Below are 19,194 nucleotides of genomic sequence, written 5' to 3' on the forward strand. Positions count from 1 at the left end.
TCTCTATCCACTTTTGATTGGAAAAGCAGCCACGGGTCCAAGGCCCTAACCTAGGTGGCGACTCTGAGACTCTCTGTTTTGTGAAATTCGGATTCCGCTCCCAAGTTCACAGAAAACGTAGACAAACAAACACCCCTGCCTCTTACCCGATGTAGTGATCTCGCGCTACCCAAAGGAGCAGGGAGCGTGAGAGAACCGGCCCCCACAAAAAAGTAGTCCACAACAAATTACATCTTGAGAAATTGCAATCAATTGATTTTGATTGAACGACTGTTAGGTGTGGGACCGTTGCACCTAATCCGATGCAGACAACCGTTTGCGGATGCTTGAGATTATCAGATCATATTTGAACAACTAGAAATATCTAATATTGTAAATTTGTGGAAGCTTTTTAATGGAATTTTTTTATTTTCCTAACTAGTGGAATATAAAATTGTGGACCCCGATCCGAGAGAGGCGGCGGGGGACGGGCCCCCACGCGCTAACAGTCTCAGGATCATCCACGTGAATGGAGAGCTCCACCAAGGAACTCTCGAAAGAAGAATGCCTCTCACAGCATGAGTGGCGATAAAAAGGTGAGATACCTCTCGATTCGGGGACTAGCCCAGATTCGAGGCGTACCTTAAACAAAGAAGAGTCGCCATCCAAGGAAAAAGGCAAATGGGCCCTGGATCCCATACTATGCTCTGTTGCAACGGATAACCAGAGATATAAAATAAGGTTCGTGCCTGGTTACGAATTCGGAAGGTCTAAAGAGCACCTCATCCGCCCAAGTGCAAACACCTGGTCTCTTATGCCATTTACTTAATAATTTTGAAGAGTTTTGGGCGAAAATCATATGAAATGGGAACACAAATCTCCGAGAAGACGTCTATCTAATCATGCATGTCTCGGAGGAATAATAAACACACATAAAAAAATAAAAGTGTCACCTGAGAATAACTAGGTTATGAATGTCAAACCTAAATTGGTGTCTAAGTTCTGGTGTGCAAACACATGCATGCTACAGCTAAAAGCATAAGGTCTGCGCAATAGAGTAAGAAAACACTGCAAAACATAAAAAATGACTCGATACCATACAATCCTAAGACTCTAATCTATATCTAGGCCCGAGTCTTTAGATGATCTGATGTTCATCCAAAGAAGCCTTCGTATCCCCGCCTCCACGAGAATCAAGGCAACGTAGTTCTTCGCACCTATTCTAAGCTATGATGCCTAAGACATCTAGACCTCTATCCTAGACTCGATCTAAAAGACCGGACTAGTTTTTAAAGCTTCTTGTGTGATTATTTAAATTCCAATGGATTGTAGATTTTAGGACACCCTAAATGCCCTAACTAAATGCAGGTTAGCCCTAAGCTAAATGCAGGTGGGTCCTATAATCTATGTGTAACTAAGCTGTATATCCTAAGAAAAACAGTAGGATCTATCGCATCTTAGACCTAGTCATCAATTGGCAATGTGGATCGCCAACTGACCGGACGGAGGCGTTAAACTCCTAGCTAGGACTCACTCCTAACTCTAACACAAACAAATAAAACACACAACAAACAAACAACGAACGAGGGAGCAACTCCCGACCCAAAAACTCTCTAACTAGGACAACCTCCTAACTCTAGAGGAAGATCCTTTCGAAAAAACAATATTTTTAAAGATTTTTGTAATTTTGAAAGATTTAAAATGCTTATTTTTAAAGGTTTGGCTGGACTTGGGATGTGGATCCCAAGCTGCACTACGTACCCTATGGAAAGGGATCAAGCCAACGTAGTTCGGAAACAGAATTCCCTAACTACTCTGAAAGACTCAAGATTTTTGAGATTTTTGGTTTTTCAGATGTTTTTGATATTTTGGTTGTTTTATAGTGTTTTTTGAGTTTTTGACGCAAGAGGACTGAATCCTATCATCATAAGGGGAGGACAGACTCCGGATATCCCGCAAAGGTTGGACAGCATCCTATGCTTTGCGGGGGAAAAGAACAGAAACACAGCTCTGCAAGGGTTGGACAGCATCCTATACCTTGCAAGAGTGGATAGAAAAAACACATGATTTGATGAGAGGTTGGAAAGAATCCTAACCCCTATGATGATAGAATTTGATTCCTGAACAAGAGGACTGACTCTCTAGACTAAGGACGGATTCCTATGCTAGTGGACTATCAAACTAAGATAAAGCTCAACAAGTAATAAGGAAAAAGAGACCTTGTGCATATTTGGCAAAGGTAAAACACCCAGCCGGGCCGGACAGCTACCTAGCCCTAGGGTGCAACAAATGTGCAACCCAATACCCATAAGGGTAAGGGTATGATGCCAAGCCGAGTAGGATGTTCTCCCAAAACCAAATGATGCACAAAGAGGAGGTTTAACAAGAAAATGAGACTGGGTAAGTCTCTTAGACACAGAGGTAAGATAAAGAAAAATGCTAACAAGGAAAAAGAGACCTTGTGCGTATTTGCAAAGGTAAAACACCCAGCCGGGCCGGACAGCTACCTAGCCCTAGGGTGCAACAAATGTGCAACCCAATACCCATAAGGGTCGGGGTATGATGCCAAGCCGAGTAAGGTGTTCTCCCAAAACCAAAAGACGCACAAAGAGGAGGTCTAGCAAGAAAATGAGACTGGATAAGTCTCTTTAGACATAGAGGTAGGATAAAGAAAAATGCTAGCAAGACTGGGCAAGTCTCCTAAGCACAAGGATGGTCTCCAAGAGAGGTGCTGACGAGACATGGCATGTCTCCTAAAGGTGAACCCACTAATGAGACAAAGCTTGTCTCTAAAGGGTATAACTTTTCTTACATGAGACATAGCGTGTCTCTCTAAATTGAGGCTCTAAATGACAAAGTTTAAGGGTATCTCAAAAGACTGGGCACGTCTTAAAAAAACAAACGAGGGAAGGGCTACTCGGACTAAGAGAGTCCCCTAAGGATGGGCTTAGGCTAGCGCCTTCATCGCCCTACAAGAAAAATGGATTCTAGTATCTAAAGAAAATTAACAGCAATCTATAAGACTGTGTTAGTCTATCAAAAAGAGAAGAAAAGGCTACCAGATAATCGCAAATTCCACTCTATTCTTATAAAAATAAATCAAGTGCTAAGCAAAGAAGAATTTTCAATAAAGAAAAAAAAATACACAATCTATAGCAATCGTAAAATAATAAACAACATTAATTAGTCCAGACCAGCCGCTGGATAGCCTAATAAAGTGAAAGAAAGCAATATCAAACACTTCTATGCCCAAACACAAACACCACCCCAATATGGGGATGAAATCAGATGATGCTAAAGTAATCATCTGATATCAAATACACATGATAATATTTCTATATCCCGCCTTGAAATCAGACAGTACTCATGTCGATAATATCGAATAGAGTAGTCATCTGATTTCCTTCTTCCTATTAAACAATTTATTTAAATAAAAAGGAATGAGTATAATAAGCTTTGAAATAATCTCACCTGAACAATCTATTTATTACCGAATTTGGGATGCCCAAGAAGATTGTATATAATATTTTAAAATGATCAAATGAGATAATGATAAAAAAAAATGCAGGAGGATCTTGTTAAAAAAGGAAATATTGTAAACATTAAAATAATAAGATGTCAGCAGTCTATACCTTTCTTAAAGAAATGACATCATCCCAGCTCAAAATGTTATCAATGACAAGTCTTTTTTTAGAAAATTTAAACAAGCGTGAATTATCACCTAAGAATATAGCCACTTACAAAGGCAGCAGCTATGTTCAATAGCAAGCAATGAACAATAAAGGACAGCAGCTACGTGCAATAGCAAACAGTGAACAATAAATGACAGCAGCTACGTGCAATAGCAAACAGGGAACAATGAAGGACAGCAGCTACGTGCAGAAAAATGTGCTAAACTAGTAACAGACTTGTGTGCCATGGATGAGACAGATTATGTGCCAAAAGTGATAGTAAAAACATGCCATAGGTAACAGGTTATGTGGCAAAAGTAATAGTAATATGTGCCATGGGTGAGACAGATTATGTGCCAAAACTGTGGCGAAAATGAACAGATTTTGTGTCTAAAACTATGACCACAAGATGGACAAATTTTATACATAAAACGGGGTCGAATTGTACCAAAACAGGGGCTGTTTTGTGCATGATCCAGGGCTGAAATGGGGGTATCTCAAACAAGGGCTGACTTATGAGGTTGATACACACAGGTATGACATGGGACTGATACACACAGGGCTGACATGGGATTGACACACACAGGGCTGACATGGGGTTGATACACGCAGGGCTGACATGGGGCTGATACACGCAGGGCTAACATGGGATTGACACACACAGGGCTGACATGGGGCTGATACACATAGGATTGACATGGGGCTGATATACACATAAAAAATGGGCTTAGATAATAATGATACTTCTACATCTTAACTTTAATTTCATAATTGAATCTAGAATTTTTACCCCTGAAACATTATTACGATTTCTAAAAAGAAATCCTTACATAGCAACTACAAAATGGATAGATGAGTTTATGCCATTATTAGAGCAAAACTGAACTAGTATAACACCTTGGCTAAATGATATAAATAATCAGTGATAAGGATTATAAGGAAATATGTTTGAATTAAAATATTGTTCACATAAAAAACTACTTTGAACTGTACAAGTAGCACAACATGTCACTGATACAAGACTTAAAAATTTGAACCAAAACATGATCATGCTAATGCCATTTTCAGAAAAAATTCTAAAAATGTAATTATAGGATTTAAACTATGGACATAAAAAACCAAACATCTTGAGCCCACATAATTTCAGTCTTATACAATCTAAGAATTAAGAAGAGAAATAGACATAAGCAAAAGGAAATGATATTGGAAGCCTTGAGCTATGAGGTAACAGAGAGAAATATAAATGAGGTTTCAATGTGGCTGCCAAAACAATGTTATAAGAGATGTTATTATCAGAGAGACAGCTGACAACACAAAACCATAAGGGCTGTTATGATCAAGGGGATGGCTGCTACAAATCTAGAGGATAAGAGCTGATACAACCGTAAGTGTGTGAGGGGCTGTTATTCTCAAAGGTATAGGTAATAACAATGGCTACACTCCCATCATAATGTTCATAGCAGGCCCTCTTCCCTTTCAACTCATATTAAATAGCTCCCAAGACTAATATTTTTATGGAAATGAATGACTCAACTTGTAAACTCAGAATGAAACTATCTCATATCATGATAATCCCTAATATAACTGACAATGCGAAGGGAAAGCTCATATTTGCTCATTAAAAATATAATAGACTGTCTGACATCATCTTTTCAAGAAGACACAATGAAGCAAACATTTTTTTCTTAAAAAAATCCAGACATATATAAACTTCTCAAAACAACAGTCAGATAAAAGCGTAAGAAATACACCAAATAACAGAAATACAAAAGAAGATCCAATATATTAGAAGGATAAGCCTTAAAATTATTGTCTCTTTCAAATGTCATCATCTGACAAATCAATATGAACAAGCTAATTTCACACATTACTTAGAATTTCATAATGAAAATACCATGAATCAAAGATACTTACTTGTAATTGAAGAGATTGCTTGCACAAGATGCAAAATATAGGCAATTCCTTTCTTCTTCTCTGAAAATTGCTTTCAAAATTGCAGAGGAATGCTCACAGTTGCTTCATTTGAGATCATAGATCTCCTCTACTTCTAAATCTGAGATTTCATATCCAAAATCTACCTCTCCTTCTTCTTCTTGATTCCTTGGTTTGCCGAATTTTCACCTTTTCTTCTTTAATAGAAGATAATGACGAAGACAAACCAGCTGCTGTTGTTTTGAGGCTAGCGATTTTAGATCTGAAATTCCTCTCTTCGATTTCCGGCAAAAGTGACCGGGGAAGATGAAAATTCTCTTCTCGTTGCTTTGTCTTTCTCACAAACCCTTTTCTATGCTCTTCTCAACTCATTGTAGTGAACTAATCTCTCCTACTTCTCCTTCTTCCTTCTCAATTAATTTCCTTCCAGAAATATACAGATCGGAATAGATCTCGTCAGTAATGGCAAAGAATTCGAGTGATGAGAGTAGGTCAGAGAAAATGAAGGTTTCCAAAGGAGATTAGAAATTCTAGGGCAGAAATGATCGATTGGAGAAGAAGAAATGAGCCGGAATTTGACCGGAGAAGAAGAGATTTTGATCGGAAAAAAGAAGAAAAATGAGATTTAGGTTTTAGATTTGGGGAAAACTCTCTCTTCTCTTTTTCTCAGATCTGCTCGCAGATCTCTCACAGATATCTCTCTTCTCTGCAAAAATCTGGAGTTTCAAGGTTCAGAACAGAAAGGATGTGGATCTAGGGTTTAGAAGACTAGATCTAAGGTTTATGACTTCGGATTTTAGAAAAATTTAGGGTTTCAAGCACGTGCTTGTGATTTGAGGTTAAAGAACAGAGAAAACAGAGTGTAGAAAAGCTTGCTGACTACAAAAAATGGCAGAAATTTTGCCAGAATCTCACCAGCGATTGGTCGGAGAAGATAAGAAGAGGATTGATCGAAAAGAAAAAAAATGGGGATAAAACTTATCAAGAAGAGAAACAACTGCTAATAGCTTCGAATAGGAGCCTCCGGCAAAGATTTCAGCGAAAATTCCGACAATTCTCACCGGAGAAGACGATCGGAGAACGAGATCTAGTTTCTCTCACTAGGTTTCTCTCTTTTCTCACTCTCTCTCTCTCTAAACATACGAAAATTTTTTCTTTTTCTTTTCTTTAAAAAGGGGTTAATTTGCTATTTATAGACATAGAAAATGGTTGATAAAGGCACTTCAATTTGATGAAGCGCGCGGAATTGTATGTCCTTTTCGGCTCAGGTTCGTTTTTTCCAAAATAAATTCGCCCCCCTCTCGGATATATTCACCCCCTTTTCTGGTTTACACAACGGTCCTTTCTCGGCTCGTTCGCTAGGCAAACGTGCTCGGATTTCGACAAAATTTTGCAGGGAGCTAGCTGGGACCCTAACCTATACTAGGATGAAATTTGGGACCCTAATTCATTCATTTGATGGGGTTTTGCTCAAACTTGGAGGGTTTAGGGTACGGTCAAAATGGGGTGTCTACAGATGCCCCTCTTTGGCAGAGCGTGTTTGTCACGCGAATGTCAAAGCTGAACATACAGCACATTTTGACTGGCCCAAGATTAAAGAGTTTAAAATTTTTAATAATTTTTTTTTTAATTTTTGAAAATGATATCTACAAGATAACATGGTGAAATAGCCTTTCACCAGACTCTGACTTTGCAAACGCTGGTGAGATAGCCTCTCTCCAACTTTTAACTCGGTACATATTGACGAGATAGCCTTTCTTGCAAAACATTAAAGGATAGATTTGATTGTAAATGATCTTGAAATTTGGAGAGAAAATGGATTAGAATGCCGTGTAGAAACGAACTTGAATGATTTGAATGCCGTGTGAAAACGGACTTAGAGTGCCATGGTGAAAACAATTTTTTTTTTTAGTCTTTCAAATGGTGAAAGAAATGACCAAACTCCAAATCGCGGAGCCATTGGCGAAAACAGCTTTTAAAATTTTTCAAATGGTGAAAGAAATGACCAAACTCCAAATCGCGGAGCCATTGGCGAAAACAGCTTTTAAAATCTTTCAAATGGTGAAAGAAAAGACCAAACTCCAAATCGCGGAGCCATTGGCGAAAACAGCTTTTAAAATCTTTCAAATGGTGAAAGAAATGACCAAACTCCAAATCGCGGAGCCATTGGCGAAAACAGCTTTTAAAATCTTTCAAATGGTGAAAGAAATGACCAAACTCCAAATCGCGGAGCCATTGGCGAAAACAGCTTTTAAAATCTTTCAAATGGTGAAAGAAATGACCAAACTCCAAATCGCGGAGCCATTGGCGAAAACAGCTTTTAAAATCTTTCAAATGGTGAAAGAAATGACCAAACTCTAAATCGCGGAGCCATTGGCGAAAACAGCTTTTAAAATCTTTCAAATGGTGAAAGAAATGACCAAACTCCAAATCGCGGAGCCATTGGCGAAAACAGCTTTTAAAATCTTTCAAATGGTGAAAGAAATGACCAAACTCCAAATCGCGGAGCCATTGGCGAAAACAGCTTTTAAAATCTTTCAAATGGTGAAAGAAAAGACCAAACTCCAAATCACGGAGCCATTGGCGAAAACAGCTTTTAAAATCTTTCAAATGGTGAAAGAAAAGACCAAACTCCAAATCGCGGAGCCAAAGGCAGAAATATATTTTTTTTTAAAATGAAAGGAAAATTCATTGAAATGATTGAAGAAATGACCAACTTTGATCGATTTCACAAGGTGAATAAGTCATTCTTCGCCAAGAATGATTGAAAATGCATGATCTTTGCTGAAGATAAAACTCAAGAAACTTGAAGAAAATTTCAGGTATTAACCCTTTTAAAATGAGTGAAAAGCATTTTGCTGAGGGTTTGACAATTGCAGGAGCAAATTCTAGACTCCATTAGGGATAAGATTTTCTGAAAACTGGACTTCAAAAGAAAACAATTTGATTGAAGAGACTGACTCAAAGATTGTGCTCAAGCTTCTCTGGTTTTCATTTGCTGAGAATAGCTATCCCAGTTATCATCACGTTTGATATCTTTTATAACGTAAGTCATAAAAGATGCCCCTAGTATAATTTTACTTCCATGACAGATTCATAAGAGAGCAAAACACAGGGAAATGGTCAAAAATTTTCATTTCAATGAATACTTGAGGTTACAAAGCTTTCAGGTTTACAACAGGCTGTATCTGCCCGACAACTGCCTTTCAATTCTGACGATCTCTGCCATTTCATATGGGCTTGAAAGACTGCCATATGGACTTGAGAATCAATCATCTTCTGAACTTCACTCTGCTGCGCATCACCCTTGAGGGGATACAAATTCATCATTTTTTTTTCATCACCCCAGCCTTGGGAGGAATACTAACCACACAGGACTCTGGAATTTGACCTTGACTCGACATAGGAAAAGACTTGGACAACCAGCAAATGAGGACTTCGACGGGCACAATGACTTAAACTCTAAGAGAGACTGAATCTGCTTCTTAGTCTGATAAGTATTTTTTTTAAAATGGTACAGTCTACCACTCTTAGAATCTTTTGAAAACCGTATTTAAAGGTGTTTCATTCCTTTTTCCGGTATTTCCATCATGGTTATTATTCCCTTGGATTGCTTATTCTTAACCCCCTTAGCCTTGAGAGTGTCAGAAGAATTTCTGTCGGTGCTTACTCAGACTTTGGAGTAATGTCACCGAAGAAATGAAAGTCTTGCTGGCTTTCAGAGGTTCTGTCCTTTATGAAGTCACTGCCATGACCAAATCGCCTTTTCAGGTTTTCGATTTGGCGGACCGTATGCCTTAATTTTTGCCTGGACTGTCTGCCCTTGCAGATTTTCCATCCAGCAGGTTCAGCACCCTAATTTTTGCCTAAGCCGCCCTTGCGGGTTTTCAGTCTAGCGGGTCTAAGACTCCATCATCATTTTTTTTTTTTTTGTTTCTCTACAAACCTGGGCCTAAGTACACCAGAAGGACTTTTAGGTAGGCTTGGGTTCAAACAGGTTAACATTTGGTAAGTTTTCATGTATTTTCGACCGAATCTGACCCTCCAGACTGCCTACGTATCCCCAAAGAAATGGGAATCAGGTCCGCGTAGTTCGCCCATTTGGGTTTCAAAAATTGTTTATTTTGTTCTTTCTTTCCTTCTCTTTTTTTTTAAGGATTTGAAAGGTTTGAAGGATTTGACCGAACCCGAATTAATCAGGCTACCTACGTACCCTGTAGAGAGGGATCAGGTCATGACGTAGTTCAGGTTATTATCTTTTATGACGCAAGTCATAAAAGATGCCCCTGGTTTGAGTTTATCAAAAAATGAAAGTTTTTTTTTTTTATTTAGGCCCAAAGTGTTTGCAAATGGTTTTTGACTTTGAGGTTGTTGGCTTTTGAGCTCTGATCGATCAAAGACGGCCTCCTGGTGTATCTAAGCATAGTACTTTTTTAGTTGGTCCAGGTTTGTAGGTTCTGTTAATTTTTCTCCATTTTCATTGAGGAGTCTTACGGCTTTTCCAGGCAGGACTTCATCAACAATGTAAGGACCAGACCAATTTGGCCTGAACTTTCCTCTGGGATCAAATACCGGTGCTCGGTAAGACTTCAAGACAAGGTCTCCTGGTCTTAACTCTCGGACCTTAACTTTCTTGTTGAATGCCCTTTCGATTCTTCTCTGATACCCTTGGATGTGATACAAGGCTCTCAACCTCTTTTCATCAATCATCTGTAATTCTTGATGTCTGGCTCTTGCCCACTCAGACTCTGACAGATTCGCTTCCATCATAACTCTTAGGGACGGGATTCTCACTTCAACAGGGAGGACTGCTTCCATTCCATACACTAGAGAGTATGGAGTTACACCTGTAGAGGATCTGATCGATGTCCTGTAAGCCCATAAAGCAAAAGGAAGCTTGTTCGACCAGTCCTTATAAGTCTCGGTCATCTTACTGATTATGACCTTGATATTCTTATTCGCTGCCTCTACAGCCCCGTTTGTCTGCGGTCTGTAAGGAGATGACTTATGATGCTTGATTTTAAACTCTTCGCACAGGTGCACTACTTCTTTCTTGAAATGAGATCCATTATCAGAAATCAGTTCATGAGGTACTCCATATCTGCAAATGATATTCGCACGGATGAACTTCGCAACTGTATTGGAAGTTATGGAAGCATATGAAGCAGCTTCTATCCATTTTGTGAAATAGTCAATGGACACCAAGATGTACTCGTGTCCACTCGACGATTTAGGATAGACTTTGCCAATGATATCAATCCCCCATACTGAGAACGGCCACGGCGAGGTCATAGAATGCAGCTCCGACGGAGGCACATGAATAAGATTCGCATAGACTTGGCATTTATGACATTTCTTCACAAATGCGAAACAATCTGTTTCCATTGAGGGCCAATAGAAACCGAGTCTAAGGATCTTCCTTGATAGCATTTTACCATTCATGTGAGGACCACAAACACCTTCATGTGTTTGTTCTATGAGCTCTGCAGCCTGATCTTCATCAACACACAGAAGCTGTATCCCATCAAACGACCTTCTGTACAACTCTTCACCACAGATGATGAAGTTGGCAGCGAACCTCTGAAGAGTTTTCCTCTATTTGCTGGAAGCTTCAGGCGGATGCCCCTTGCCTGAAATGAAATTTCTGATATCTGTATACCATGGTTTTCCATCTGGACATCGCGCTGATATCTCAATGGCATTTACATGCGCTGGAGCCTATTGCGACCTCACAGCTAAAGGCTGGACCTCCATTTTCTCAGAAATATCCAACATCGAGGCTAAGGTAGCCAATGCGTCTGCAAAATGATTCTTGGTTCTTGACAGATGGGTAAATGTGATATTCTTGAATTTCTTGGCCAGAGATTCGAGATAGAAATTATACGGGATCAATTTTGATTCTCTTGTCTTCCAATTACCGTTGGTTTGACAAATTATCAGAATTGAATCTCCAAATACATCAATCTCTTGGACTTTCAAAATTAAAGCTGCCTCAAGTCCTGCGATACAAGCTTCGTACTCTGCCATGTTATTTGTACATTCGAATTGTAACTTGATGGATATCGGGATGTATTCTTTCTTGGGAGATACAAGCACTGCTCCTATTCCTTGTCCTCGATTGTTTACAGCTCCATCAAAGTACATTGTCCATCTGGTACTTGGAATTTCTTCTTCAAGTTCCATGATCTCTTCATCAGGAAACTCAGCCTTCAGAAAAGCATTCTCCTCAACAGGAGCATCAGCTAGCTGCTCAGCAATAACCCGTCCTTTGACAGATTTCTGAGTGACGTATGTGATGTCAAACTCAGATAACAATAGCAACCACCTTGCAGTTCTTCCTGTAAGGGCGGGCTTCTCGAATAAGTACTTCAACGGATCCATCCGTGAAAGCAGAAATACCTTATTCGATAATAGATAATGTCTAAGCCTTTGAGTCGCCCAGACTAATGCTAGACAAGTCTTTTCCAAGATAGTGTACTTTATCTCGTACTGTAGCATTTTCTTGCTGATGTAGTAGATAGGCTTCTCCTTCTTAGATCCTACATCTTGCTGAGCAAGCATACAACCCATTGCCGTATCCGTGATGGACAAATACATCAACAACGGTTGACCAGGAATAACTGGGGATAGAACAGGCGGCAAAGACAAGCATTGCTTGACCTTTTCAAACGCTTCCTGACATTCTTCATTCCATTTCTTAGAGGAATTCTTTTTCAATAGCTTGAAGATGGGTTCACACGTCATAGTTAAATGAGATATGAATCTCCTCAAGTATTGCACTTTGCCAAGGAATCCACAAATCTGCTTTTCTGTCTTTGGTGGTTGCATTTCTTGGATAGCCTTGATCTTCTGAGGGTCCACTTCGATTCCTCTTTCACTGACCATGAATCCAAGCAACTTCCCTGACGTGACCCCAAATACACATTTATTAGGGTTCAAGCGAAGCTGAAACTTTCGGATTCGCTCAAAGAACTTTCTCAAAGCGACTGTATGCTCTGGCCGAGTCCTGCCTTTGACAATCATGTCATCTACATAGACCTCGACCTCCTTATGAATCATGTCATGAAGAAGAGTTGTCGCAGCCCTCTGATAGGTGGCACCAGCATTCTTGAGACCAAACGGCATAACTCTGTAGCCATATGTCCCCCACTGAGTAATAAATGCCGTCTTCATCATGTCCTCAGGCGCCATTTTGATTTGGTTATACCCTGAGAATCCATCCATAAAGGATAAGAGTGCATGTCCAGCGGTATTGTCAACCAAGAGATCAATGTTCGGAAGCGGAAAATCATCTTTCGGACTTGCCTTGTTCAAATCTCTGAAATCGACACACATCTTGACTTTTCCATCTTTCTTGGGCACAGGTACAATATTTGCAAGCCATTCAGGGTACTCAACTACTTCGATGAATTTCACTTCGAGTAGTTTCTTAACCTCGTCATGAACTTTCAACTCCCATTCTGTTTTAAGTTTCCGGAGTTTTTGTGTCTTCGGCTTGATGCCAGGGATTAGAGGTAATTTGTGTTGGACAATGTCCTCACTCAATCCTGGCATGTCATCGTAAGAGCAAGCAAAAACCTCCTTAAACTCTTTTAGCAAGGTGATTAATTCTTCACGCTCCTCAGGAGATAAAATTTTGCCAATTCGTATTTCCCGAATTAAGGTTTCATCACCTATATTTACGGTTTCAATTTCCTCTTCAAGTGGTTTAGCGCGGCGACTCTCCTCTTGTTGAATCATATGCTTGATTTCAAGGGGAGTTTCATCGGCTTCCTCATTAGAGGGGGAGTCTTGATTGTTATTATTAGTTACTTGATCAAGTTCAGAAACAGAATCAGCAGAAGAGACAAGTACAGGAATATAAGCAAAAGAGTCTTTTATTTCATCAGAATCAATGATTACATCAGATGACTCGCCCACATCAGGCGTTACAGACTTTGAAACAGAATGAAAAAATAAGTCGACATCAGTATCGACACAACCAGAAATATGCACAGACGAAGAATCAATGAATACGTCCTCAGACTTGGACTCGACACCACCAAGAACAGACTCGTCACCCACTTCAGAGGTAGACACGACCTCTACAGTACCTGCATCAAAAGAAAAGTTAGAAATGACAGACTCTGGGACGGACTCAGAAACTGACACATACTTTGAAACAACTGACTCTTTTGAAGGGATTGGAATACACTGAAGGACTACTTGGGGTATAACCTGTGAGGTCCAGTTATCCAGAGGTCCCTCGGCTGGGGTGATATAGTCCTCTGGGTTCACAAAAGGTGCGTCTCTCCCAATCATAGCAATGACCGGTGCCTCGGTCTGGAACGAAGAATCTAGGAATTCTGGCTCAAAATTCTCAACCCAGTCTGAGTCTGGTTCCTCTGTCACTACTGCCTCTGTAATCTGCTTACTGTAAAATTCTGCTGGCAGCTCATCTGCAAAGAAAATCTCAAGACCCGGCAGCTTGGTCCCATTCTCATCATACCATGGCTCTGAGAAACCATAATAAGGGCAATCAGCTCCCTCTTTTCGGAATCTACCATTCATGACTTTGCTGAAAGGTCCCATTGGAAACTCTAAGCCTCTGCGGCGACATTCTGCCCATTTAAACATGTAGGCTCTCATTTCCTGCACCTCCTTGCGAGTCGGCTTGTATCCCAACCCAAACAACCCATCAGATGCTTTCAACTCGGGCCGCTCAGTCGGACCCTGCATATTCTTTCCCAAACCTGCCCCTGGGAGATACCCAAATCGGCGCATCATCTTGACTACCCGAGTATTGGTGCTAGAGAGAAACATAATTTCTTCACTCATAGCTTCTTTCATGGTGATAGCCGAAACTTCCACTGAAAATCCTGTCAGACTGATATCTCTTGTGTTTTCAGTAACAAGCTCTTGAGATATTTGTCCAACTTCTGGCTCGGGATCTCCCTTGACTGTGATCACCCAATTGTTTCGAATGAACTTCAATTTTTGATGAAGTGTAGAAGGGATAACTCCAACCTTGTGCAGCCAAGGTCGACCAAGCAAGAGACAAAAGGAAGTCTTGATATCCAATACTTGGAATTCAATGTCAAAGGTTTCTCCTCCGATGACAATCTCAGTAGCCAACGTTCCAATCACATCCCTTCGGGTACCATCATATGCTAGTATACCCTGCTCAGACGGAATAAAATCTTCAGGCCCAAACCCCAGAGTAGTGGCAGTGCTCAAAGGACACACGTTCAAAGCTGACCCATTGTCTACCAGTACTTCTGATACTTTCTTCTGATTGCAAAGCAGGGTAATCTTGAGAGGACGAGTATGATCCTTTCCTTCTGAAGGCAAGTCCTCATCTGAGAAAGATAAAGCTTTTGAAGCCTTGGCCATGGCCACCAAACCGACCAGCTCGTCAGGAGTGATCTCAACTGATACCTGGGACGAGTTCAATTCACGAAGTACAACCTGTCTGTGCTTCGGCGATGCCATCAGTAAGCCCCAGATAGAAACATTAGCTTGTGTCTTCTTGAGCTGATTCAACAAATTGTCTTCTTCTTCCTCAAGCCTCTGTTTCTGTTTCTGATTGTCAACCCCTCTTGCAACCTCAGCTGGATTATCAACTCTGAGTTCAGCTGGATTAAATACTCGTCCACCCCGTGTGACGTGGCGGAGTTCATCACATTGATCGTTCAGGAGCAACAAATCTTCATCTTCTATCTTAAGGATGTAAGGGGTTTTTATCTCTTCTTCCTCATCATCACTCACCCTTAAGACGTATAGAGATTCGGAATCTTTCTCCTCATCTTCACACTGAAAAACATATGATTGGTTTGATGGCCCAGCCACATCAGGGTCATTCCAGGATAAGACATATGGCTTTTCGGATTCTGCCCACTGATCTTCTTCTTTAAATTTCCAGACATAGGTTCCTTCAGATTCAATAGCGAATATGAAAGAAGCAGGATCAATGACAGACTCTTCAGCACAAATGACATTGACTGAAGGCGGAGGCGGCATTGCGTGTGTAGGAAGGGGGTTTCTAGTTACATTTGGTAACTCGATTGACAGCTCCTTCCTATCGATCATGTTCTGTATTTGGTGCTTCAAGGCTAAACACCTATCAGTGATATGGCCAGTGTTACGATGATAATCACAGAACTGATCCTCTCTCCAGGATCTCGGCAACGGGTTGAGAGGAGGCTTAATATCAGGCAGCTTGATCTTTCTGTCCTTCAACAGCTTCTTCAAAGCTACGGACAAAGAATATGGAAGGGGATCAAAATGACGAGGAGGTTTCTGCTCCATCGGCGGCCTTCTCACTTCAGTGACTACCCTGGGTGGAGGTCTGACATAATTAACATTATGTACTTCTTTCGGCGCCATTACAGGTCGCTTCCCCTCTCGAACATCAGATGGAATTCTTGATCTCAGGCCTTTAGCCAATGCATCTTCTATCTGGGTCCCAGTCTTAATGAGATGGTTGAAATCGAGGAAATACTGGATAGCCATATGGTGATAATATTGTGGTGACAGATTTTTCACCACAATCTTGATTTGATCCTCATCTGACAAACGATGAGTCATTTGTGCAGCTTTCCTTCTCCATCTGCGGATGAAGGAAGTAAAAGTTTCATTATGGCCCTGCTTCAAAGCCTTCAAATCTCTCTTAGTTACATCGATCCCCTCTTCCATAGAGAATTGTTCGACGAACCTATTTGCAATACTCTCTAGAGTTCGGATCTCCTCTGTTTTCAAACTCAGGAACCACTTCTTAGCTGTTCCAACAAGGGATCTAGGAAATAGAAGAGCAACTTGCTCTGGAGATAAACCATGCTGCTGAAGAAGCGGAAGGACAGACATTAGATGGCTTCTAGGACACCCGGTCCCATCGTACTTATCCATGTCCGGAACTTTGAATCTAGGAGGCAATGTGACTCCTGGATACAACATAAAATCGGCCATGTTCAACTTTTTCGGGCCTTGAAATTTTATGTTTTCCATCTCTCGGGCTAACATATCCATTCTGTCCGCCATCGCTCTGTCCTCATTGGCTCTATTCAGATTAGGATGACAATTTTCTTCTGCATATTGCTCATCATCAATATCGTCTTCGACATTTAAAACAGCAGGTCGGGCCATTGCAGGAGGGGGAGGAGGTATAGCTGAAGGGTGCTGAGCTACATGCTCCTTGGAGGTAGATTCTCTATCATTTTTCAGACGGGCTATCTCCTCATTCATGTTATTCATCTGTTGAAGCATAGCCTTCATCATCTCACTCATCTCGGCCAAAGCACTTCCAGAGTCAACCATCTGTGCAATAGGAAATTGGACGGGCGAAGGGATTTCCTGGAGATTGGAGAAAGGTAACGCAGGAGAGATAAAAGAAATTGGTGAGGAAGAAAATCGACTCAGCCTGGAATCAGCGGACTGACGGGACCAGGTTGATTTTGAAACAAGGATTTTCTTAGGAGCAATGGTTGCTCAATCAAGAATCCTGAAATGGAAGTATAATCACTAGATTAAAATTTTGATAATCGAGATAAACTATTTTGATCAAACAATGACAAAAGAAACAAAACACACTTTCATTAATAAGATTCAAATTGTGATTACAACGGATGAAAAATATTAATCTCTAATCACAACTGGATAAACAGACTGACAAAAAAAAAAGGAAATGCAGAAATCAGAATAACAAAACATGATACGGATCTTCAAGATTCCTCAATCCGAGCCCTCCGACTTGCGGGTTCTTCCGATATTTCTCCACGTCGGAATTTGCGAGATAAGCCTAACCTCCTTTCTATATTTTTGTTTCCCCAAGCAGCCACAATGGATCGGACAAGGTCAGGAGTGAGATCTTCACAAAGAGGAGGGACTATGATTCCGGGAGGACATGGAATTCCCGTAATCTGATGGAGAATTCGCATGGGTGCATAGAAGGAAGATTTCTCGGTACCCATGAGGTAAACAAATGGATGCGGGTAAGTGCTAGTAAAAACGTGGAAACATGAATGACTTACCCAGCGAAACTGGCTCTCCTTTACATGTTGTAACCAATTGTGCCATTCATCGATGGACTGAGGTTGATTGGCTATTGGTTTCCATGTACGGAAATTCTTCAGGATATATGGATTTTGGTTTTGTCGCTGAAGAATTTGAAATTTTTCACCAAGCCAGACATACAACAACTTCACACACCCACAGAAATTGTCTTTGATATTTTGGGAAGCAATAAGATCTAGTCCCAAAAAGGTCTCTGCTAACATGGTAGGAATGGGATTCCTCCCTTTGTTAATTTGGTCTACCACAGTTAACAAGGTTAACGGAGCAACACGAGGGTTTTTCCGAATGACATATCGCGCAAAGACACTAAAAATCAAAGCATTGCGTCGACAACTCTGAAAACGAGAGTTAGTAGGATCGACGTTTTCAGAAAAAAGGGTGATGAGGTTTTGAACTTGCACACATGTATCCGTTAAGCATGAAAGTGCATCAACAGTTTGATTTTTGAATAGCTTGCAAAAAATGGAATGAGAGGAATCTATGTTCGAAGATTGTATCCACAGTCCATCTGTTGGAAGTTCTAATAAAGCACACCAATCTTCGAATATAGGACAAAGCTCGAAGGATCCAAATCGAAAAACATGAAGATTAGGATCCCAGAATCTAGCGGCTGCTTGGAGAAACTTCCAATTTATATCGGATACACTCAAATGATTGAAGGCACAGATGAACCGATCAGCCATACTCCTGTTCGAAGATTCTAGCAGAAGAGCCCTAATAGTCTCGCTTATCCAGCCTTTCAACACATTATTCGCCATAATTTTAACTTAAACACAAAGAATAGAATTGGATAATTAGGGACTGGAGAATAACTTGGAATAAACAAAGAATAAGGATGAACTTAACCACTAATCACAAGAAGGATATAATTGGCGACATCAAATGTTCCATTGATGATCAAAGATGATCAGAAACTCAGGGAAGAGACCACGGTCATAAAATGACAAAAGTAGATCAATAGACCGGATCTAAATCTGAAAGGTGGACGACAAAAATGTATGATCAAGAAGATCAATAATGATAGACTATGGTCATAGAGACAGCAGACAAGCTATCGACCATATCTAAGACAGGACGAATAGTAATTTGAGTAATACAACAAAAGAATGGATAAATGAGGTTTGAATTTAAAGGATGAAAACAGGTAATACTTATCATCATTGGGTCAAGGAATAAATCATAGCTATGAGTGTGACAAGTAGAAGCCACTAGCTAGGTTTAGATCTGAGAGATGAATATACACGACTGATTGATTCAAGCTAGGAATCTCTACTAGAAAGTAGGTCCTAATCTTATAATCAAAAGATATATGGACAAAAATCTCAATGAATAGAGCAAAAGATAGGCCACGACCATGAGAGGGCAAGTAAAAGCCAGTGGTTGGGTCTAGATCCGAAGAACGGACTAATATGACTAATTTGATTAGATAAGGAAGCCTCACTAATGAGTAGGCTCTAATCTAATAATCAAAATATAGATATATACATATATATCCTAACCAGGGGCACCAGCCCTAAAGATGATCCCATAGAGTCAAGAAGCTTGACTCAAGACAGACTTGTGA

The 19,194-nt window shown here is 40.4% G+C and overlaps 2 protein-coding genes across 2 annotated transcripts; both read right to left on the minus strand.

Moving 5' to 3' along the window:
- Positions 1-11,300: 11,300 nt before the first annotated feature.
- Positions 11,301-11,726, minus strand: LOC143878858 (uncharacterized). Its single transcript, XM_077381073.1, has one exon. It carries the CDS (start codon positions 11,724-11,726, stop codon positions 11,301-11,303), a length of 426 nt encoding a protein of 141 aa, XP_077237188.1.
- Positions 11,727-13,666: 1,940 nt separating this feature from the next.
- Positions 13,667-16,802, minus strand: LOC143878859 (uncharacterized). Its single transcript, XM_077381074.1, has 5 exons — positions 16,579-16,802; positions 16,276-16,482; positions 15,330-16,170; positions 14,646-14,999; positions 13,667-13,675 (listed from the first exon to the last, which is right to left on the minus strand). Exons 1-5 carry the CDS (start codon positions 16,800-16,802, stop codon positions 13,667-13,669), a joined length of 1,635 nt encoding a protein of 544 aa, XP_077237189.1.
- Between the last annotated feature and the right edge of the window lie 2,392 nt (positions 16,803-19,194).

This window comes from Tasmannia lanceolata, unplaced genomic scaffold (assembly GCF_043159265.1).
Source record: "Tasmannia lanceolata isolate RefF3 unplaced genomic scaffold, GAP_Taslan_0.1 ptg000006l, whole genome shotgun sequence".
Taxonomy (NCBI): domain Eukaryota; kingdom Viridiplantae; phylum Streptophyta; class Magnoliopsida; order Canellales; family Winteraceae; genus Tasmannia; species Tasmannia lanceolata.